This window comes from Podarcis melisellensis (genome assembly GCF_964234715.1).
Source record: "Podarcis melisellensis genome assembly, chromosome: 5".
Lineage (NCBI taxonomy): Eukaryota > Metazoa > Chordata > Lepidosauria > Squamata > Lacertidae > Podarcis > Podarcis melisellensis.
In genome coordinates this window covers 95,689,400-95,713,775 of record NC_138537.1, presented here as the reverse complement: position 1 = coordinate 95,713,775, position 24,376 = coordinate 95,689,400, and the positions used below count along the sequence as shown (strand labels likewise).

At 42.7% G+C, this 24,376-nt stretch overlaps 1 protein-coding gene across 1 annotated transcript in view; it reads right to left on the bottom strand.

The window, feature by feature from the left end:
* SEMA3A (semaphorin 3A) overlaps window positions 1-24,376 on the bottom strand; it is a 185,658-nt gene that overhangs the window by 81,947 nt on the left and 79,335 nt on the right. Inside the window, exon 4 of the mRNA XM_081911733.1 lies at window positions 13,059-13,178. Within this exon, the coding sequence (XP_081767859.1) occupies window positions 13,059-13,178 (120 nt within the window). The remainder of the gene's footprint in view (window positions 1-13,058; window positions 13,179-24,376) is intronic.

Sequence of the window (24,376 nt, the reverse complement as noted above, 5' to 3'; positions counted from 1 at the left end):
AGAGTACCACTAAACATAAAGGTAAAGGGACCCCTGACCATTAGATCTAGTCGTAGCCGACTCTGGGATTGCGGCGCTTATCTCACTTTATTGGCCAAGGGAGCTGGCGTACAGCTTCTGGGTCATGTGGCCAGCATGACTAAGCCGCTTCTGGCAAACCAGATCAGCACATGGAAATGCCGTTTACCTTCCCGCTGGAGTGGTACCTATTTATCTACTTGCATTTGACATGCTTTCGAACTGCTAGGTTGGCAGGAGCAGGAATCGAGCAACAAGAGCTCACCCCGTCGCGGTGATTCCAACCGCCGACCTTCTGATAGGCAAGTCCTATGCTCTGTGGTTTAACCCACAGCGCCACCCATTTTAGAAAAAAGCTCTCTCTCTCTCTGCACACACACACACACACATAACCTGGCTGAATTATGATCCAGGCATAATTCACTGAGCCTCCACACTTGCATGTGGAACAAAATCAGAGTGGATGAAGCGACCAGCTATTCACAACAATAGGATCGAGTCTGTGACAGATTATCTGTATCCAGACTAAAGGGTAATGTCGTGGATATTTTGTGATTTTCCCCTTCATAAGCTTGAAGACAGTACAACAACAAAAATAATCAGTTCACACTTGTGGTGACCCAGGGGCCAATCAGGTAAAGCTGGATGGATCCAGCATCTTAGGAAGCTTCCAAGTACGGGGCTAATTTGTATATCACAAATGGGCCAATGGCAACAGTTTGTTTTTAATTTATTGGGTTTTCCCAAGAAAGGTTATATCTGAATTGTGTGGGATTGGGGGAGAAATATGGGCTGGTAGCTTGATGCAAACAGTGTGACAGGGAGGGACAGGGGCTTGCTGGAAAGACTTAGGCAGCCTGATATGTCCTGCTAGCCACCTTGCAGAGAATGTCATACTGAAAATGTCTTTGTTTCATCTATACTATAAAAGCAACTAAAAGGCATAAATTCCAAACCGTTCCCTTTTACACAATATTTATGGGCAATACTGCTTTTCCCAGCAATAAATTGGTTTCTACAGACCTGGTAGTTAATTCCATTACATAAACACACAGAAGGCATGGCTGAATGAGTATTATTGAAAATAGGCCTCTAAGGTAACCGTTAAATAGCCAAGTAACCTTCAGCTTTTCTGTAATCAGATGTATCTGCAACATACATCATTACTGTGCACTTTACCCCCCAAAAGGAATGTTCACCACTGGGTGGAAGGTGTCTAATACCTTTGAGTCCAGGGAGGTTCTCTTGAAGAGCAGGAGAACCGAATGCTCCCAGGACACACCTTGGCTCAGCTGAGGAGCATTTATTGCTGGCATCTGGGGCAGGTGAGGAATGCACCCCTCAAAAAAACTGTGCCAGGGGCTATGCCCCCCCCCGGAGCCTAACCCATGCTATGCCTCTACCTTGGCTCGTTCTTATCAGCTAAGAAGGGCAAGGGTTGAAAAGGCAAGTGGTAGACCAGGCCCTTTCAGGGCTATAGTAAAAGTTGAATTTGTCTATGGGGTGTGGCACTACAGTGGTACCTCGGGTTACATACGCTTCAGGTTACAGACTCCGGTAACCCAGAAATATTACCTCGGGTTAAGAACTTTGCTTCAGGATGAGAACAGAAATCGTGCGGCAGCAGCAGGAGGCCCCATTAGCTAAAGTGGTGCTTCAGGTTAAGAACAGTTTCAGGTTAAGAACAGACCTCCAGAACAAATTAAGTTCTTAACCCGAGGTACCACTGTACTTGACACTGATCCAGCAGCATATGTGTTCTAACTGTCACATACATCTTTCCATAGTGACGTATCTGCCCACAGCAAAGCATCACCAGGGACCTGTCTCAAGAAGGGTTGCTGCTGTGTTTCTTCTGCGATGGTGACACACGAAGGATGTGCTGGACTGAAATATACTTACTGTCTTCGTAGTCCACTTAGACTCACAGTGGTGCCCAAAGTTTTTCAAAGAGGGCCAGAATTAATGAAATGAAGGGTTGTGAGGGCCAACCAAAGTTGTCAACGTTTTCTAGGATTGAAGTTGCTGACATGCCTGATAGAGTCTCTGGATTTCACCAAGGTGAACAAACTTTGGGAAAACCTCTATCTTTAAGCATGGACGCCTAGGATTTGCCGATCGCATGGGCAGCGGTTCGAATCCCCGCGGCGGGGTGCGCTCCCGTCGTTTGGTCCCAGCGCCTGCCAACCTAGCAGTTTGAAAGCACCTCCGGGTGCAAGTAGATAAATAGGGACCACTTACCAGCGGGAAGGTAAACAGCGTTCCGTGTGCTGCACTGGCTCGCCAGATGCAGCTTGTCATGCTGGCCATGTGACCCGGAAGTGTCTGCGTACAGCGCTGGCTTCCGGCCTATAGAGTGAGATGAGCACACAAACCTAGAGTCTGGCAAGACGGGCAGGGGTACCTTTACCTTTTACCTATCTTTAAGCACATTACAGTCCCCATCAAAGAATTAAACAGACCTAAAGGAACTCCCAGCCAAGGCCATGCCACTGAAAGAGCCAGCAATTTTTATAGCCACCTGGCAATTATATTTTCAAGGCTAAAATAGAACATGTCAGCCACAACCCAAATCCACTATTTCCTTCCACGACTAAATGTTTTAAAAGTCTCTTTGACAAGATATTTGTGGGGAGTTATCAACAGAAAACAGGTGCTTCCTTTAGCCGCACAAATTACATTTGAAATGTGATTTTAAAAATATCAAGGTCAGTCAACCTGCCTTTGTGGCATGATCCTGGAAGTTATATAATGCAGCTTTGGTACAGATAGCCTCAGTTATGTACTTCATAACTTTCTAGAGCCACATTTTTCCCTCTTACTGCCCTAAATCAAAAATCACTTTATCCTATCTATCTCCAATTCATTTCCGCAATTAAACCTGCCCATGTACTGTATCGTTGTCTTTTCATTAAATGGGTTTCTCCAGATGGTGGGTGGTGTTTGTTTTCTCTGCAGATCAAAGAGTTCAGTCAGGCTTCGCTGCAGTATCCCTAAGGTGTGTGGATGAAACTTTGCATATGTTGTACAAGAACAAGAGTGGGGCGATGTTTTCAATTATTTTCCCTGCTCTGAAGCAACAGTGCTGAGTTTTTTTGGCTGCTAAAGGAAACTCATGGCCTGTCTAGATGAGTGGGTAATATATTTATATTTATATAAAATCTACAATACATAGAGCTACCACCAAATTTCACTTCAAGGAAAAACCAAAGCAAATTTTCAAGGGATGGCAGAAGAAACTCATTCAGCCCGCGCTTCCCAGCGGATAATCAGAAGGCAACTCTCAGTCAGATTACACACCCCAATGCAATTTTGGGGTGCAATAAATGTCCGTGTGCTCACTCACACACACACACACACACACATGTATTTTAAGTAAAAGTACAAAATGTGTGTTTTATGGGTGAATTAATTGAGCGGTATTTTAAAAGTGCTTATTTTATATTAGAAATATGCATTTTATGCAAAATCTGTGTGCAAAATGTAGACAGTTTAGTTGTGGGCTGGTTGTGTGTTCTTTCAAAAATTCCACATAAAATGAGACCGAGCTGACTTAGGATTGAGTGCCAATGAGACTGATATGGCATTAGGCAGCCTAATTCATCCCTAAGATATCTGGATTTCTTTAGAGGCAAAGAAAATCAAAACTTAAGCAACATTTCTCAGGGGCAATTTCTTTGCCCATGCAAATGTCTTGTACGATATCAGATCATTCAGTATTGTGAAGCCTACTCTGACTGGAAGCAGATCTCTGAAGTAACAACTTTCTCAGCCATCCTAACCAAGACTGCTTAACTGGATCTATGGCTCAGCAGGAATTAATGGAATTGGATGAAAACTGTGCAATTGCAAGACAAGCTCTGCAAGTTCAGACACATGTCCCATTGAGTTGACTATCCTGCTTCTCACCCTGGTCAAACAGATGCTTGTCAGAAGCCCCCCAAGTAGAACATTTATGTTCCCCGTCAACTGGCATTCAGATACTGCCTCTGATTCCGGTGTAGAATATCATCATGGGGAATAGGAGTCATTGACTTGTAGCCACTGATAGCTGTATCCTCCATGAATTTGTCTAGCCCCCTGTTAAAGCTGTCTAGCTTGGTAACCATCATCACATCTTCTGGAGACCTCTCACCATCATTTAACTATGTATTCTTCTGTTGTTATGCATCACACAGAAGCAATCGCATCATGTCATGGAGTAACCCTGAAGATGCAGCATGAATATTCATTTTCTAGGAGTCAATAACTCTATATATATCCTAGCTGGCAGGATAAATAATTAACACCTAAATTGCAAATACTGAGAGTGTCTCCAACTCTAGTGAAAAGGATGATGAGAATCCAGACTACTAAATTCTACAGCAAAACGAATAAGCGACATCTCTGGTGTGAGAGAGAAATATTGAAGTATGAGGAGAGCGCTTCTTTCTCCTCTCTTGGTTACTATGGTGCATAAAAGAAATAAAGCAACTGGGAGGGAAATAATTGCACTTGCAAGGAGCAGCACTGTCTGGGGTGGGGGTGGAAGGGTTTCAGAGAACAGCAAAGAGCTGTTATCTTCAGCACCAAGGGCTTCCACCATGAAGCTCTTATTGTCTGCCATCTTCTACTCTGGGAGGGCAGTGAAGCAAGGACTCGCACAACTATGGCGTCATGTGTGGTCAAATGATAATAATAAAGTATCTAATCCACTGGAAGTGTGGGTCCTGACACATGAATTTGCTTTCATGGCAGCGCCTCCTCCTCCTCCCTTTTCCTCTTCATCAGCCTGGACAAAAGTTTTCCCACAGTTCTGGAGCTTGTTTCTTTGAACCTAATGAGTATGTTGACTGCCTTCACTCTCTCATTCATGAAAGCCATTCAGCTGTGGCATCCTGTATACAACTTGTAGTTGCAATCAACAAGCATTTCTGAGCACCGCAGAGGTGCAGTGTAATATACATTAAGGAAACAATGGCAGCAGCCAAAGAATTGTGGTGCAGAGACCCCATTCATTGAAAAGAAATATTATCTTACTTGACACTCACTTTTTGTTCCCCTGCATTGTGCTGAAAGGAGTGTCTATCTGATCTTGAGTGTCACTTTAGTCCTAAATGTGATTCTAGTGCATATTTTGCTTGTACACATATTGTGTTTTGCAATCTTGAATAAATTTGTGTCTATATTATTCATAGCTTGATTCCACCCACCACCAGCAGGAAACAAATTATATCCTTGTTCCAGCGCTAGGACCCAATTAACCACACACACTGTAGGAAAACAAGGTTATTGTTTGTGGAGGGGATAACCGGTCCATAAGTCCCCTGTATATGGGGCAACTTTGCCCAGCGGTGTGGTGGCTCAGAGAGCAGTGAGGAGGTGGGCTCTTGTCTTCCCACAGTGGTCTGGTTAGATCCTGTGTGGCTGAGATTGCCCTGTGGGATCTCACAAAAGGGAGGAGTGGGGAGGTCTTCTCTAAAAGGTCTTCCTGCTCACAGGAGTTTAGGGCTATGTTGGCCCTGCTGTTTTGGCCCTACTTGGTTGCTCACTCACACTGTGCTCTGTCCTTGTCTCCGCTCCCTGCAAACTGTTTGTCTCCTTTTGACCTTCTGGGTGGCCTGCACAAACTACATTCAAAGTGACTCCAGCCACCAGCACCAAACAACGGCGCTTCAGTTCCAGCAGCCTTGATCCTGCTACAGTCACATCCAGCCTTGGCAAAAGTGAAAACCAGTGAGCTCTGGTTGCCTATCATTGATGGTGCAGCAACTGTTCCAGCACAAACCATTAGTTTGTGGGTATCAACTGCAAACTCCCATGTTATTTTAGCCTTCCTAGATGCACATTGTTCTTGTCTCCCTAAATACATTTCAAGCCATACTTCAGTCACTGTCAAAATCCTGCCCATCGAGGGAAAACCATTTGGGTGGTTTTCACATTTTTTTCCTGCTTAATAAACTTTCACTTTCTAACCATAGCAACTGGGGTTTGGCATTTAAATGGACAGGCTCTGAATGTTGAGCTTTACTGTAATTGTGGGGGAGGGAGGGAATGAATAAATCTCAATTTGGAAGGTTAAACAGAAGCAACTGTAATGAATGGAGAGTGTTACAATAATTTTAAAAGGGAAACCTTTTCTGGTAGCTATAATTATGACTAGAGCTATAAATACAATGCCATGAAGCTGCTTTTCCTTTGAAAGCATCATCTCATCTAGGAACTGTTTAAATTACCTGTTTGCTGAAATGATTAGAGAGTGCCCCAATAAATGCCATGTACAAGTACCATAATGGAGAGAAAGCAGGTTAGCCTGCCCCTAAATGAACCTAGAGTAAAATTTAAACCATAATTTGAGCAAATACGCAAGCCAGAAGCTGGAGCCTTATCTATATTGCTGCACTCATACTGATGGCACTTTGCAGATTTACATCAGATGAGCACAATAGCTCTATAATCTACATTATCTGATAATGCATGAAACATGAATATGAGCTGATAACACTTCACTTGCTCTCCATTGTAGGACTGAAACCCTTTTGTGTGGATTCCAGGCTCCTGCCTTCCTCCATCATCACTGCAAACTATAAGAGAGTTCAAAAAAGCTCAGAGGAAGATGCCAATTTATCCTTTTTAGGGAAATGTATTCTGGCTTTCCTCTAATAGGAAAGCATTGGAAACACCTACCACGCAGTGCAAAACATGGCCAAATGTTGAGAGCTGTACAATACATTTTGCACAGGGAAAACCAGAAAACCAAAGAGGTTACAGGTGGTAATATTACAAAACTTCAGAGGCAATAAATTTAGTTTTATGTTGTACATAAAACTTGAGCTTTTTTTTTTCCTTTACAAAAATTGATCAGGGAAGAGAAATTAGCTGCAACACAGCTGGAAACAAATGAAAGAAGCTTAAACCAATTGACCAGGCTACCACAGGTCAGTTGAAAGTGAGTAATATTACTACAGCATTACATTTGAGAGTGATGTTAATGAAGCATTAACTTCACACCATCAGAGAATGTGGCAAAGAAGTAAAAAAAAAGCCAGAAATTCATCTAGATTCTGGATAGTGCTAAATCGTGACCTTCCTAAAAGAGGGCAGTGTTGCGGTGAGACCTGGAGACTGACCTCCTGGTTGTGGGTGGGTCTATTGGATTGCCACAACACCTGATTGGTAGGTCCCTCGTTGCTGGGTTTAATCTGGCCAATGGGGTGAAGTCTAAAAGGATTGAGGGACCTATATAATCCCTTGCATGTGTCCCAGACTTCCTTTTTCAGCACGTGCATTGGAACACTTGCCCACCTCTCCCTAATTTTAGGGCATTTTGTGCTTGACCTTGCTATGCCGTCATGGTCTCACCATCCCTATGTGAAGGGTATTCCGTTAAAGGAATCCAGGGACCTAACTTGGTTTGCACATGCACAGAAACGGGCAATTGCCGCCTGCACATGCACACAATGGCGCCTCTCCCAGCGACCCATTTCAACCTCCGGACGGACTTCTGAAACAGATTATTGTCACAAGTAGAGGTTCCACTGTAATCTGTTCCACGCACACATGATTTTATGAAAGCTTTTTCACAATACAATAAGATAAAAGAAACTAATCTATGTAAAGAGACTGAAGGTACATTCTTTCACCTTTGGTGGATGTACTCAAGGATTAAGGCTTTCTGGGAGATGATCTATAATAAAATGAAAAAGGTATTTAAATATACCTTTCTGAAGAAACCAGAGGCCTTTCTCCTGGGCATGGTCGGCCAATTGGTGTCAAAGGAGGATAGAACTTTCTTTATGTATGCAACAACAGCAGCAAGAATACTTATAGCGAAGTATTGGAAGACACAAGATCTACCCACCCGGGAAGAATGGCAGATGAAAGTGATGGACTATATGGAACTGGAGGAAATGACTGGCAGAATCCGAGACCAGGGAGAAGAGTCGGTGGAAGAAGATTGGAAATATTGTAAAATTAATGAATGTTAGAATGATGTCGGAATGAAATTAAGTGGTTTCTAGCAGTAATGCTATATAGGGTTAAGGAAGAATGGATTGTTAACAGGTCAGAATGTAAAGTTACAATATATTAAGATAAATTAGTAAGATAAAAACAAAAATGGAAAGGATTTGCTGAAATAATCAATTGAACTAGAATACAAAAAAGGGAGGTGTGAGGAGGTCAAGGAAACAAGCAAATGAAAGACAAGACATGGAAAGATGGATTTCTTTTTAATTGTTTTTACTTATTAATTGTTTTAATTTGGTTTGAGAAAACCAAATTAGCTGCTGATCGCTTTTAATCTATGTTTAAATGTCAAAATTGTGATTATTGTATTCTTACGTGTTTTGGAGTCCTGTAAACTGCTTTGAGGGGGAGGCACTTTGATAGTTGGGTGAACACTCTTTCAAATAAACAAACAAATACAGCGCTAGCCTAGGCATGTTTACTCTGAAGTAAGCCCCAGTGTGGTCCGTATAGCACAGCCCCATGTAAATGTTGCAACCTTAATCTAAAATTAAGTGATTAAACACAACAGCTGTGGAAAGAAAGGACCTTTCCAACCAAAACAGTCTTAATCGCTCTTGCAACACATAATGTACAGAAAGGAGAGAGTTGGAGAGAGTATGGATAATGATATATAGTTCCATTTGACAGTATGTGCCTGGTGGAAAAAATTATGCTAGCTTCTCTTCTCTAATCTCTCTTTCCATAAATTGTTGATCAAGTGCCTATGTGTGTGTGTGGGGGGGGTGATCTTGCATGCTTATAAAACTGTAAAAGTAAATGATCTCATATTTGCCATCTATCTGCAGACAGTCTTCTTGGCAGATACCCAATAATTGACTGACATGCATCTTATGGTACTAAGCTAATTAATACGTCTACCAATTCCCAAATGGGACTCAGGGGTAAAAAATCTGTTTAATGGAGTAAGCAGTGATTGTGTGTGTTTGTGTGTGTGGTCCAGAGACAACTGATAATTGACAAAAATACATGTTGAAATAAATCTCTCAAGAGTATAACAAGAACCTGCTCTATAAAACTGTATGCCTGGAAGAAAGAGCATTTAAAAATTAATAGATGTTTTAATATGGAAGGGGGAAAAGATATTTGTAGTCCTTAAATCATCGCTGGAGGAATATGTTAATTAATTTTTTCTACAAGATGGAAATCTGATTTTTAAAAACGATTAAGTGTAGCATCATTCCCTTGAATAATGGTGTCTTTATTTTTTTGTAGCAATCTGCAGACTTGAATGTCAAATTCATGAGGTGGTCTCTGAGTAAATGCATTTTTTTCTCAGGGGGAAAAAAATACAGGCAAATCTGTTTTATGGATTTGAAATGTCCTTGGAAGAATAACTGGACAAGTTACTTCACGAACAAAAGTAAAACATCTTTTTATATCGAACATTTGATAGTATAATACAATCACACTGTATATTAGAAAAACCTCAAAGAGAAAATGAAGTGAGGGGAGAAACTCCAACTATTCCTGAGCATGTGAAAGTTTAAATCCACAAATAAGTAAAGGTAACCATGCATAAGGAAAATTAAAAAAAAACCAAACACAACACTTTAGGGGAACGCCTTTTACAAGACCTATTATGTTCCGAGTGACCTAATAAATATATTCCCTTAATATAGATTGTGGAATTTTAATGCTGCTGTTGTTTTAACAGAATGTGATTGGATCAGTCAAGTAAAACATAGAGAGCTGAGCATCCAGTCTTCCACTTATGAGCTGTTGTTGTGCATCCATGGGGTAGGGAACATTGAAACAAGTACCGTATTTTTCGCTCTATGAGACGCACCAGACCACAAGACGCACCTAGTTTTTGGAGGAGGAAAACAAGAAAAAAAATATTCTGAATCTCAGAAGCCAGAACAGCAAGAGGGATCGCTGCGCAGTGAAAGCAGCAATCCCTCTTGCTGTTCTGACTTCTGGGATAGCTGCGCAGCCTGCATTCACCCCATAAGACGTGCACACATTTTCCCTTACTTTTTATGAGGGAAAAAATGAGTCTTATAGAGCAAAAAATACGGTATGTGGGTCTTGTGTCTCCCCCAAGCAGGGGCAACCAGTCCTTACTGACAGGAGCACTCAGTTATTATTTATTGAAGAACAACACCACCCTTCATCTGAGAATCATAGGGTGGTTCACAATATAAAAACACAAAAATGCATAACACAGGAACAAGCAAAAATAATACCCACCCACCCCTCCCAATTTAAAAGGCCATGGGTTGTTTAATCAGACAAAGGCCTGGGAGAAGATGAATGTTTTCACCTAGCACCTAAAGATATGTACCAAAGGCACCAGGTGAGCCTCCCTGGGGAGGGCATCCACAAATGGAGAGCCACTCATGTTGCCACCCTCCAGACCTCATGTGGAAGAGGTGCACAAAGAAGCGCTTCAGCTGATGATCACAGGGTCAGGTCGTTTCTTATCAGGGAAGGTGGTCCTTGAGATCTTGCAGTCCTGAGCCATTTAATGCTTTGTAGGTCAAAACCAGCACTTTGAATTGCACCTGGAAATTATGTGGCAGCCAGTGCAGTCGGGCCGGGACTGGCACCATATGCTTGAACCGTTGCACGTGGGATTCTTTTTTAGCGATCATTTGCCAATTACCTGGAAGTACTGTACGGAATGGGACATGGGTGGCGCTGTGGGTTAAACCACAGAGCCTAGGACTTGCCAATCAGAAGGTTGGCGGTTCGAATCCCCGTGACGGGGTGAGCTCCCGTTGCTCGGTCCCAGCTCCTGCCCACCTAACAGTTCAAAAGCACGTCAAAGTGCAAGTAGATAAATAGGTACCGCTCTGACGGGAAGGTAAACGGCATTTCCGTGTGCTGCTCTGGTTCGCCAGAAGCGGCTTAGTCATGCTGGCCACATGACCCGGAAGCTGTATGCCGGCTCCCTTGGCCAGTAAAGAGAGATGAGCGCCGCCACCCCAGAGTCAGCCACGAATGGACCTAATGGTCAGGGGTCCCTTTACCCTTTACTGTATGGAATGGGACTTACTCCCGAGTAGACATGTTTATTATTGTACTACCGGTGCATTTTTTAAATTAACTGCTGCCCTGCTTGTAAATTCTTCTTGTTTCATTGCTGGGACTTGCGTTGTATATTCAATCCCTTGTGAACCTTCTTGAGGCTGAAGGGTACAATATCAATGATACCATCAAATAAGATGGAAAGACTTTAGCTTAGTGAAGAGTCAAGGCTAGTCTGATTCCTCTGTTTCTAATACATACATAGTTTTAGGATGCCGAAGAAGCCCAGCATCTGTGCCTATCAGTCTAGCTGAATGGGATTGTTCAGCTTCACCCCAGGTAGGTCTGTAGGTCATCAAAACAGCTTTTCCTGTTTTGGGATGTGGCCCTTATTTTCAAGGGCTTCTTTTAATACAGAACATCCTGTCCCCTCCCTCCCTGGGCAAATTCAGGAAGCTATAGGTCCCTGCTTTCCACAGAACACATGCAACTAGATTAATTCAAAACCCTGCTTATTCAGCTGAAAAGGCTCCCAGAGTGGATCAAAACAAAAACAAAACTATCAAGACGTAACATAAAAGGCAAAGGGGATGGGATAGTAGTGGAGAAAAAGAAGAAACAGGCACCAATTCTTAAAGTTACTTTCCTTTTAATGACCAGTTGAGAGCCTGATGGAATGGCTACTGCTAAATGCTTAAAAAGAGCACAAAACCAGCTGATCTCTTAGCAGAGTCAGTGCTTCCCTTCTCTTCCTCTGCAGCTTCATGGAAAAACTGTGGGTAGTCCCTGACAGTTGATGAAGGGCCAAAGACTGCCGGTGTCTCAGTAAAGCCCATGCCATAGTCCGGCTTTCCTTCTGTTGGTCAGTCTAGACAACTATGGTCTAAGAGCAGCTCACTGAGCCTTGCTATCTGAGTTCTGGAGGCTGCAGAAACTGAATCTGGGACCTTTTCCAGCACAGCATGTGCAGCTACACCATAACTGCAAAGTGGGGTGGGGTTTTTTTATTCAAAAATGCAAGTGTAGCGTAATGGTTAGACTAGGACCTGGGAGACCATGGAGCTCATTGGTTGACCTTGGACCTTGGTGGTTATGGGGAATACTTGAAGAGGGGGCAGAACCATGGATGCCCCCTTGAGCTCCTTGGATAAAAGTTGGGCTAGAAATGCAATAAATGTCACAAATAAATAAATAATCGTAAGCTAACAAGCAAGCCTTTGGTTTCCATTGGCCTCCTTCATTGGTTATCTTCACTACTGGGGAGCTACACATACACACAAACATATCCCATAATCTGTGCTTGGTGTTATGTAGGTTTGGGCTGCAACTGACACTGAGGACAGCAGAGAAAGAAGTGGCACAATCTGCCCAGTACTCTCCTGCGGGAAACCCAGTGAAATCTGTGGGAATTGTGCAAGAGCGCTGCTCTCATGCCTGAAAGTTCCAGGGTTGGGTGTGTGCACTTAGAACTGAGCAAATGAAACAAGCCAGGCCTCATTTGACTCGACAAAAACCATCTCCAGATAAATATGAAAACTGGGAAATGCACGTATGTGGCATGCTCTGTACACTCCAGATGGGGAGAAAAGAGCCGTGGTGTCAAACTCCACAGACTGGGAGGCGGCTCTTAAGGGGAAAACTGGCACCAGAACAAAGGTGCTGATAATAGGACATGCTTAGATAGCTACCTATCAGTCATGAGCAGAAACGGAAGCGTGAGCAGCTGGCCTTGGAAACCACAGAGGCTATGCAAAATGTATTTAATCATGAAGACAGTCAGAAAATGGCTTATGGGTGTGATCTACCAGCTAAGGGTTTTTAAGCCCCACTGGTTTCATTGGGAGGTTAGAGCACATGCTTAAAATGAGGGCTTGGAGATGCTTAACTCCAATTGCAGTAGGCCCTACATTTCTGAATTATGATATAGCTTTACCAGGACTGAAATAAAAAGCTTCACTGCCACCCACAGACCCATCAGTATTCCTTTGGAAGACATCAAACTCATGACTGATTCAATGAAAATTTAAGTTGGTGCATTTAGATGCAAACTTACAACTTACCTCAGGATGACCTCCAACTTCAATGTATGTGCACACGGGATGGAAAGCCCCAGTTCCACAGACATACAAATGAGTTTGGTTGTAAGCCTTAAGCACCTTGACAAAGTTAGCACATTCTTTCTACAAAGGGCAAAAAAGGAGCATAAAATAAGTTAGCATAAATACTGAATCCTCTCTTTGTCACAGGCATGCTACATAACAACTTCTGCAGCTACTCACCACTGCTTTCTCATTTTAAACCTTCCAAGACTCAATGTGGCTTTCCAACTGAACATAAATAATAATTATACACAGTCTGAAACAACAGCTTCACAAGCAAGAAAGGCTACAGCGCCTATGCAGAAGCCGTAGGCCTTTCAGAACAGGTGAGCTTCACATCCTTGCCAAAAGGCCACGTGAGCAGAACATCTTCCAACCTCAAGGAGGTGCAGAGCAATTGCAGTATAAAGTCTCTGCTGCTCAGGTGATGTGTCCTTCATGCCGAATGTGGACAGCAGCTGGGCTCAAGTGTGCTTTGAAGAAGCAAAAGGCAACATAAAATGACGGCTAGTTCGGGATATGAGGAAAACAAACTACTGCCCACATTGCTGTAAGTTTAAACAATTTCATAATGGAACCAGCGAGGGTTGGGAAAGGAGGTGAAGTCTCTCCTCAAAAGACCTCCTGGCTCCATCTCCTCCCGGCACTTCTTGTACATCTGTGGAAACTAATTGCCAGTTTGGAAGCCAACCCCCTGCCCCCTAGGGCAACCGTCTCCTGAATTTCCTTCAGTTTCCCTCATCTGCAACATCTCAGCATTTGATGAGAATTTGGGAAGCCTGTCAAGCACAGTGAATCTGTCAGGGCAGGTGAGATGAAGCCTGGCAGGGGGGCTTCAGGCTATTTCACAAGCAAGCTATAAACAACCCTACCCAAATGAAATAATAATGCTCCCCTTTGAAGTATGCTGGTCCTAAGATAAGAAGTGAAAGCATTCATATTGTTTTTCAGCTTTTCTTCTGAAAAAATAAAATAAACGTTGTGATGACATATCGGGATGAAAAGATTGTTCCCTACTTTGAGCAGTGGATAGGAGTTCTTCAGGGTTTTTGCCCATTCTTGTTACCTAAGATCTTTTGAACTGGATATAATGTTAGGATCGTCCACACACAAAATATGGACTCAGCCACCAAGATATGGCCTTTTGAAAAAGTCACAAAGTAAGAAGCTGGTTTGCTTATTGCTAGACTGCCTTTAGAATTCTTAGATACGGATTTGCAGACCAGTTGCATTCACAAAGCTACAATGAAGTCAAGGAGACTACAAGCAGTGTTAAGCAGTATGTGAATTGCCCCCTTAGGCTAAATTCTTCCATCAATTACTTCGGATTTACACAGTGCTGCTCTATTAATGTCAACAGAGTTTGTCCAAATTAATGCTAATATAACTGACAGCAAAATATGTATCCCACCCTCTCTTTTTAATTTGTCTCTCATCTACAACGCATCGTATTTTTAACGATGGATTATAGAAATAAAAGAGCTAATGAAACACTAGGAGGGGCTACTAAGAGCAATAAACCTTCAACTATAAAATAAATTTATTTACCATTGAAAGTTTCCATTCCAGTTGCAATGGCTAAAATAGCTTTCCTGTGTTTTACAGCTGTTTTAAAAGAGCCTTTAAGCTCCATTACAGCCGTATACAGCCACAACAGATTAGTTTCCTTTATATATTTTATGCAACTGGGGAAAAAAGTGAGTGAAAGAGGATATTAAACCACAAAAACGACATAAAATTGATGGCAAAGATTTCATCTCCACTGAGGGAAAGAGTTCAAAGTGAAGTTTTCCCCCACTTTCTGTTTGATTCAACAAAACATACTGGGTGATATTCATTGTTAGCCGGACTCCTAGTAGTAGGTCTGCTTATTTCAATGGGACTCACTCCCAGGTAAATTGCATTAGGGTGGCCACCTAATTCTCATTCTTTGCTTTACTGGGCCTGTCAGGTCCTATGAATTATTACTTTGATGTCAGTTTGTTGAATGGAGCTTTTTTCCTATAAAATACACACAGGAGCTCAACCTTAGTCATGATGAACGTTGGCTGCATTGTGTCTATTGCTGACATTCTCATAGGCTGGGATCAGACTATAGTTTCACTCATCTTGTCCCTGCACGTGGGGGAGACCAATATCATCACATGCAACCCACCATGTGTCTTCTGATCTGCCTCTGGTACCCCATTGGTCTGTGCATGAGTGTAAGTTGCTCATATCCCAAGTCCAGTGGTACCTCAGGTTAGGAACCTAATTCGTTCTGGAGGTCTGTTCTTAACCTGAAACTTTTCTTAACCTGAAGCACCACTTTAGGTAATGGGGCCTCCCGGTGCTGCTGTGCCGCCACCGCGCGATTTCTGTTCTCATCCTGAAGCAAAGTTCTTAACTCGAGGTACTATTTCTGGATTAGCGGATTCTGTAACCTGAAGCGTCTGTAACCTGAGGTACCACGGTATCTTATCCGAAACAAGCTACCTGTCTTCCCAGTTCCCAGCCACATGACCCTATCTACAACACCACCATCTTACCAAGGTTTAACTGTGGTTTTTTGGCCCTCATCTAGCCTGTCACCATCTCCAGATATCAGTCGAGTACATCTATACCCCATCTTGGTTCAGACAGAATGGAAAGAAAAAGCTGTGTCTGCCATAGTCAAAACAAAATAAAAAAATTCCTTCCAGTAGCACCTTAGAGACCAGCTAAGTTTGTTATTGGTATGAGCTTTCATGTGCTTGCACACTTCTTCAGATACCCAGTGTCCCAGTGTCACTCCAGTGTCACTCCAACTGGACACCATGGTTAATGAATTGAAACCCACCAAAATATCAAGAGGAAATTAACACATTAGTATTCCCCATGCCTCTCACCTGCATAGGAGAGACTCAAAGGGCTTACATATTAAAATATGCATTTAATCATTTGCCAGTCTGATATCCCAGAGAGGCAGTCATTTGAATCTATAGCAGCAAAGACTCTGCAACAACTTGAGGACCTTTTCTGCACTAGGGCCTGCTTCAACCATTGCATAACCCTCTAATCTACAGTCCACAAAATCTTATGACACAATAAAACAATTTATTGTTAAGATGCGATAAAATTGTTTGTTGTCTCAGACTAGAATGACACCCGGACTTGACTTTCTGTTCCAATTTGAAAGTCACCATTTGAGAGATAGGACCATGATGTCGGTTGTAGAAGATGCTCTACCTACTGCAACCCACCCACTTTCCTTCTCTCTACGGGACAAGTTCTAACATTGGTTGCCACCCAAACAGCCATACTCCATTGGAAACAGGAAACGCCAATAAATACTGTATTGGGCCCCATAGATGCAGGCTGTCATAAAGCCTAATTAAATTTGCATTTGTGAAAAGATTGCCAAATGGTATAGGAAAGCCGCCCTGTGGGCTTTGTTACGACATAGCCAAGACTGAAATACTCTGCCAATTTTATTAGGGCTCTCCCCTTCACTCCACAGAGCGATGGTATGATGGTATTCAGACATGTCTTAGCTGTGAAACTTGGCAAACAGTGTTATTCTGGAAACGGGTGACAAAGTATGCCGACTTCAATGCAAAGCAGTTCCTCCCGCTATTCTGGCTCTGAGCCTGGAATGACTTAGCCGTCTTCAAAATGGGCTTGTCCAACTTGGCAGCAGCTCACTGTTGCTGCCTTACCCTCCAGCCGACAGGATATTTGTTCATTAATGGGAGAGCCAATGCTAACAATACAGAGTAGTTAAAGCTTGTGTGATCTTGGTGTAAGATGTTGGCAAATACAGCAATGGCTTTGTGCCTGTGTGTGCGCGCACACATACACACACAAGCGCTCTCTCTTTCTCTCTCTAAATATAACAGATGGGAAAATAAGGAAGCACATAATTTTGAAGTGCATGAACGCTTATTCCTGATCTACACAAATCCCTCAACAAACGGGAACACTGTTCCTAGGCTATGCCACTTCAAATTGCAAGTGGAAATCACATGATTAAATGCACACCCCCCCATGTAAAATGATCTCTGAAATAGAAAAAGATATATGTATGGGAGAAGAGTTCTAACCTAGCCTTTATATTATATAATCATTTTATATTGTATATATTATATTATATTATATTATATTATATTATATTATATTATATTATATTATTAATTTCTCAGAGGAACATTTGCACATGTAACTCCACACCAGTAATGATCTTTTGTCTAGCTACAATTGGGAGGTTGTTTGTCAATGGAAAAATAGCGTACTGCACGTCTGTAGTGCTTTCCTTGAACACTCTGCATGCATTGTCTCATTTGCTATTATTTTTATTGATCTGGAGATGAATCTTTGTGTGTCGTGAAGCATGGGTTTGCTCCAGCCAAAGTTAAGGACTTTTAGTTCCATTACTTTCAGTGGGCGAGACCTAAGCAGGGATCACATCACACCCTTTCTACAGAAGGTGAACAAGGGCTGACAATGGCTTCTCAAATCAAAGTTATTCATCCAAAGGGCGTCATTTGCTCCATTAGGAAGAGTGTGAAAGGGTGCTGACTGCAGTTCAAGTGGAGATTGTTTCCATCATATATTTCCCATCCTATTATTATCATCTAATCTTCCTTGCTGTATTATACTGTATTGTTCTAATTAGTGTTTTTATAGTTGTTTTGATTTTGTGTGGAGTGCCCTACCTGGGTGGATGGAGCGGCCAAGTAATTTCGTTGTCCCCGAGAGGGGGCAATGACAATAAAGATATTATTATTATTATTATTATTATTATTATTATTATTATTATTATTATTTATTAACAACAGTACATTTACTTTGCGCTTCTTTTGGCCATGATCCAAACACACACAGATGCTTCGGAAGTGTCCAGAAGTTGCCCTGCTGCTTTCATCACCCATCCACCCAGCTCCCATTACGTTTAAGATGCATGAGGAGCTCGTAGAATGGAGATTTTACATTAAAAAATCCATTGACATCAGACAGATTCCTCATGGCAACAGGGTTCCCATTATGACACCATTTGAGAATCAGTAATGTCCAATGTTAACATGAGCCTCTTCTGGCTTCATCAGACCATCCTTCCGCACTCTTATTCTGTCAATTTCTTAGTTTCAGATAAAGTTCCAAAGTTCTCTAGTGAGAACAAGAACCACCCTAAACCAAAGAATGAAATGTTACAGATAGGTAGCCGTGTTGGTCTGCCATAGTCAAAACAAAACAAAATATTTCCTTCCAGTAGCACCTTAAAGGCCAACTAAGTTAGTTCTTGGTATGAGCTTTCCAAGAACTAACTTAGTTGGTCTTTAAGGTGCTACTGGAAGGAATAAAATTTTGTTGTTTCAAAGAATGAAATGTTAGCGATGGAGTTTCTTGCCAATAGTCACCACTTGAAAATTCGTATGTCTTTCTCGGCAACAAAATCTCTCTATTTATTATTAAGTGGCTCTCAATATTTGTGTATGAAACAGATAGAAGGGATTATATACACAGCCTGAGCAAACAATGAAAAGGTATATAAAATAAAAACTTAGGAGCCAAGCACAGAAGGATTAAAAAAACACCACAAAAGGTACATAATGCTGATTACGTTATATTACACAGATTTCTCCCCCTAAAGGTAAAGGTAAAGGTACCCCTGCCCGTACGGGCCAGTCTTGACAGACTCTGGGGTTGTGCGCCCATCTCACTTAAGAGGCCAGGGGCCAGCGCTGTCCGGAGACACTTCCGGGTCACATGGCCAGTGTGACATCGCTGCTCTGGAGAGCCAGAGCTGCACACGGAAACGCCGTTTACCTTCCCGCTGGTAAGCGGTCCCTATTTATCTACTTGCACCCGGAGGTGCTTTCGAACTGCTAGGTTGGCAGGCGCTGGGACCGAGCAGCGGGAGCGCACCCCGCAGCAGGGATTCGAACCGCCGACCTTTCGATCAGCAAGTCCTAGGCGCTGAGGCTTTAACCCACAGCGCCACCTGTGTCCCATTTCTCCCCCTAGACGATTACAAAAATAAAGTCCACCCATCTGTCAAAACACCTGAACTGTATATGGAAAAATAAATAAAACCGAACTAGGTGTTTTCACTAGATTCTAGTCATTCTCTTTTTCTCCATAAGCTTGGAAATTACACATTTAGGCATTAATGAGTGGAAGAGTATTGCATTTATTCTGAAGCAAGAACTGCCATTTCTTCTTATCAGAACCATTATCAGAACAAAACATTCACTTCTGCTTTTTAAAAATAAGTGAATGAACCCACTTGTATAACCTTACAAGCATCTGGAAATCTAAGGGCTTTTATATATGAACAGTTGCTCATGGACTGAAAGTGGGAGAGTGAATGTTGGAAGGCTTCCCCACAACTCCAGAAAACTTTGCAGATATACAAAAGTATACAAAAAGTAGCTTTTTAGTGCAACCTTTTGCCAACATGCTAATTCTTAGAGGGCAGGGAGGGTGTTCCTTCTTGTGTTCAAGTAATTATTACCACCCCCCACCACTCCCTGCAACTTCAAGTAATATGGAGGAGGAGGGGGAAGAGGAAGAGGAAGAGGAAGAGGAAGGAGAAGGAGGAGGAGGAGGAGGAGGAGGAGGAGGAGGAGGAGGAGGAGGAGAAGGAGAAGGAGAAGGAGAAGGAGAAGGAGAAGGAGAAGGAGAAGGAGAAGGAGGAGAAGAAGAAGAAGAAGAAGAAGAAGAAGAAGAAGAAGAAGAAGAAGAAGAAGAAGAAGCAGCAGCAGCAGCAGCAGCAGCAGCAGCTGGATGATGGAGACAGGCTACAGCTGACTCTCCTGTGTTTGAAAATAACCACTTGCATAGCCTGGTGAACTGGAAACACAATGAACAGCGTCAGGGCTTCTTAGGGTTGTATCCCACTAAGTCACACTCATGTTCTTTATAATAAATGGATGGTGTCAAGTCCAGTGATTTCAGAGGGTTAGATTCAACTAAACAGTCATGCTAGTGGGTACCAAGGCAAGGAGTCCCATTGGTGCAATGAGGCTTTTACCTCTCCCCCTGTGTGCCCACCCAAACTGGCTCCGGAGAGTTGGCAGAATAAGAGAGAACAATGTGTGCGCTGGTGAATGTTTCATATCCATTATGCGTGTTAGCTGTTTGTGTTATTTGCCCTTTGAAAACAACATGTTAAATAGTATTTTTCTGCCTGATGAAACAAAAAAGGAAAGGAGAAGCAGCATGTCATGGAGATGGCTGAGCCAAAACCTTCCTCCTTAACCTATAGGGGTTTTATTGGGGGGGGCATTCAATCCTGGGGGAGCCCCTGCCTGCAGGGTGAAGTGATACAACCAAACAAAGGTCATATGAGAGACAGAAAGAGAGAGCACTAAAATGAGCCCAGTGGCCAACATGAATTCAGTGAGGCTGGTTTTGAGGCAAGATCAGAGCACACCTGCATCATTCAATAAATGAGTTTCACCATCAAATAATGTTCCACTGTGAGCTTTCTATCAGAACCTGTCTCTCCTACTCAGAGAAAATCATGTCCAGCTTTGGCCTTAAAGAGCTGGAAATGTAGCTAAAATGGTGAACAAAGAGGAATTGTTAAATAGACAGCGTGAAACATTCAGCCCTCTTAGGAATGGCATTACTCTTAAGCATGATGAGTATTGTCAAAAGGGAAGTAACAAAAGTGATAAACACAAAATTAGATTTCCTCTTTCTCTTGGAACGTCTCCTGGGAATTTTCAGAATGAAGCTGCTGACGGGGTGTGGACAATGATAAGGTATTTTTAGTAGCTTAGCACATCCCATTTCAAGTCTTGTTATCTCTCTGATTAAGTGTTCATTGACCAGAGAGACTCGAGTTATCTTTCTGATTTCTTGATAGAACAGAGTTCATGGGAAGAATTAGATTTCTTTCCTCTAAAGATACTACCCACAGTCAATTTTAAATGCATGCTATTAAACAGAGGCAGAGAATATATGTAGAAGAGAACCAGTCTGCAAAAAAAATTGTGGAGTATCTAGAGGCTTAAGGTAAAATGATAATTTCACACAAGCCACCTATGTAGAGTTAGACATTCCAGAGGTGTAGAATTTTTTTCTAGCTGGTGGGTCATTTTAACAGTTTTCCAATCCCCACCCCATGTGGGCCATTTTACCAGTGGGTGGGCTAACAACCTGTTAATTGCCTGATTCCATAGCTCTGCCACTGGACTCCAATGACTGGACTATAGGCTTTTCAGATGATTAGAAAAATCCCAAAAAGGTTTCCTCAAAGCAGTACAAAACCCACTGCCTAGAAAAAGCCAACCACTGCAGAAAAATGTACTGGCCCTTTAATTGGACAGCTGCACCATGGGTACAGTGGAAGGGCACTTCCATATTGACTCTCTTGCACTGACTATGAAGCAGGCAGACACTGCAAGTGCATCCTACATTTTCTTCTTCAGCTACAGGATTGCTAACCATGGTCCTGAACCAGCACCTTGGTCCTTGTCCAAGGTCCTGCTGATGTCAATGTTGCTTAGGCTATCACTCTCTCTTGGTGGTGGACATCACCATGGATCACAGTATGGCCACCAAAAAGGCCCTGTCTATTGTGCTGACCAACCTGATAGATCTTACTAATTAGCCCATGAACATGGTCTCCATGGCCAGTCGTAGCTTAGAATGGGGTTATTTGAAAGACCACTCGAACCTATGTGGGGTTTGAAGATTGTTGTTCTTTAGTCGTTTAGTTGTCCCCTTCTCCTAGTCCAGCTCTTCGTGACCCCATGGAGCAGAGCATGCCAGGCACTCCTGTCTTCCACTGCCTCCCGCACTTTGATCAAACTCATGTTGGTAGCTTCGAAAACACTGTACAACCATCTTGTCCTCTGTCGTCTCCTTCTCCTTGTGCCTTCAATCTTTCCCAGCATCAAGGTCTTTTCCAAGGAGTCTTCTCTTCTCATGAGGTGGCCAAAGTATTGGAGTCTCAGATCCAGGTTCTGTCCCTCCAGTGAGCACTCAGGGCTGATTTCCTTAAGAATGGATAAGTTTGATCTTCTTGCAGTCCATCGGACTCTCAAGAGTCTCCTCCAGCACCAGAATTCAAAAGCATCAATTCTTCGGCAATCAGCCTTCTTTATGGTCCAGCTCTCACTTCCATACATCACTACTGGGAAAACCATAGCTTTAACTATATAGACATTTGTTGGTAAGGTGATGTATCTGCTTTTTAAGATGCTGTCTAGGTTTGTCATTGCTTTTCTCCCAAGAAGCAGGTGTCTTTTAATTTCATGACTGCTGATCATGGAGCCCAAGAAAGTAAAATCTCTTGCTGCTTCCTTTTCTTCCCACCAGCAAATTAATTTGTGCCTAGAAATGCACTGATAATCAGTGCTGCTGGCACAGAATTGGTGATGTATGTTTTGTTGCACAAACAAGGAATCAGTACCTGAAGCTTTTCCAAACAGGGCCACAACCAGTGAATCAGTCAGAGCTGATAAATAGCAGCCTTGGTAACAGATGCCACCTGCAACTCAACAGATAGTGCCAAAATCAGGAGCACCCACATGGGTCTTCTGGGAGAGTGCAGCTTCACATATATGCAGCCTTCCCTGTCCATACAGATCATCATCTCCCCACTGTAGCACTTTCATCTTATCTAGATTAAGTCAGGTTGTTTGCCCTCATACACCCCCAGGGTGCAGACGTTTGTTCACAGTTTCCATAGTCTCCCAAGAAATAGCTGGAGGGAAATAGAGGTAGAGTAGCATGGTCATCTTCATACTTCTCTCAGTGGCTTCAGGTATATGTTACAAAGCATGGGGGAAGAGTCAGAACTCTAAGGCACCGAAAAGGTCAATGAGGCAGAACAGGAGTTCCCCAGTACCACCTTTGGGGATATGTCCCTCCAGAAGGGACTGCACCATGTCCTCAAAACCTACCCTGACTAGGTGACTCAGAAGGAGTCCATAGTTGATTGTATCAATGGTTGCTGAGGTGTTCAGGAGAACCAACATGGTTGCACTAACCCTGACCATTCCCCAGCATAAGTCACCCACCAGGGCTGTTTGGCCCCCAAACCAGGCTAGAGACTAGTTTGAAACAGATCCAAATAATGAGGATCAGCCAAGCCCACCTAGCACTGAGAAACCACCACCTTTCCTAGAATCTTATTCAAGAATAGTACTAGGCAATAATTATCCAGAGCCAAAGGACCCAATTTTTCCCCAAAGGAAGATTTTAACTACTGACATCTTAAGCAGGGGGAGCCATGTTCTCCCTCAGAGAGGCATTGATCACATTGTAAGCCCAGTCCTGGTGGATTTAAATATCAAAGAAGTGTGTGGATCCCTAGGGCAGGGGGTTCTTGGGATTGGCTTTTGCAGATCCCTATCTGATCTCATCCTCTGGCTCAAATCTCACCTGCATCAGGCCTAGGAGAGATAGTAAACCTCAGATCAGTATTAAAAGGTGGCACTTGCTATTAAGAAGCAACACCTGTTAATAAGGCAGACACAGCTCCTGTCGGCCTCTTATATAGGCCTATAAACCACTTATAAATCAGCCAATCTTTGAAGTCCCAGTTCAGATCATTCATATCCTGTTAAGATTTCCAGCTGCAGCCATTTGTGATAAATGAACTTCAAAGTTCTCAGTCAAAAGTGGAGAGGGAATGTCGCTGAAGGACGTGTTGAAAGGACACGACAGATTGCTGGAACTATAAGAGGTAGTTGCTTAGCAATGTGTATACGTTGTCAACAAACATACCACAGAAGCTCAGCCTGTGAAACTGCATGTGGCCCGCTGTATCCATTCATTTTTTTAAAAAGCTACTTTGATTTTGATTTTCCTTACCATCCCATAGGAAATACTAGAATGAAAACACCTTCACTGAAGGAAGTCTAAAATTTCCCATCAATTAAAATCTGGCACACAGTATCGTTTGCGGAAACAAGCTTTGCCAAGTTGCTTTTTCAAACTTGCCTGTGTCACCCTTTACAGGATCTAGAGCCCTGGAAATCAGTTAATCAGGAAGGGATTGTCTAAGTGAGGCAGGAAGCAATAGGTGGGTTTGGGTACAACAGAGACCAAGTTGTTCTGCCAGAAAAGTAGATAGGAAGGATCAATTTACCCTTCCTTAGCTCTCACATCTCCATCTTTTAAAAACAGAAAGTTTCCAGAAATCTGAAATGTCTTTTCCCCTTTCCATGCTATTTAATATAGGCTATTTCAACATGTGAAATCAACACACCACCATGAGATTCTGATTATTATCGAAAAGCTTACAGGTTCCACACCCTTACTTTGGTTATTATTTTCATAGCCAAACAGCAGGCAGGGAAATC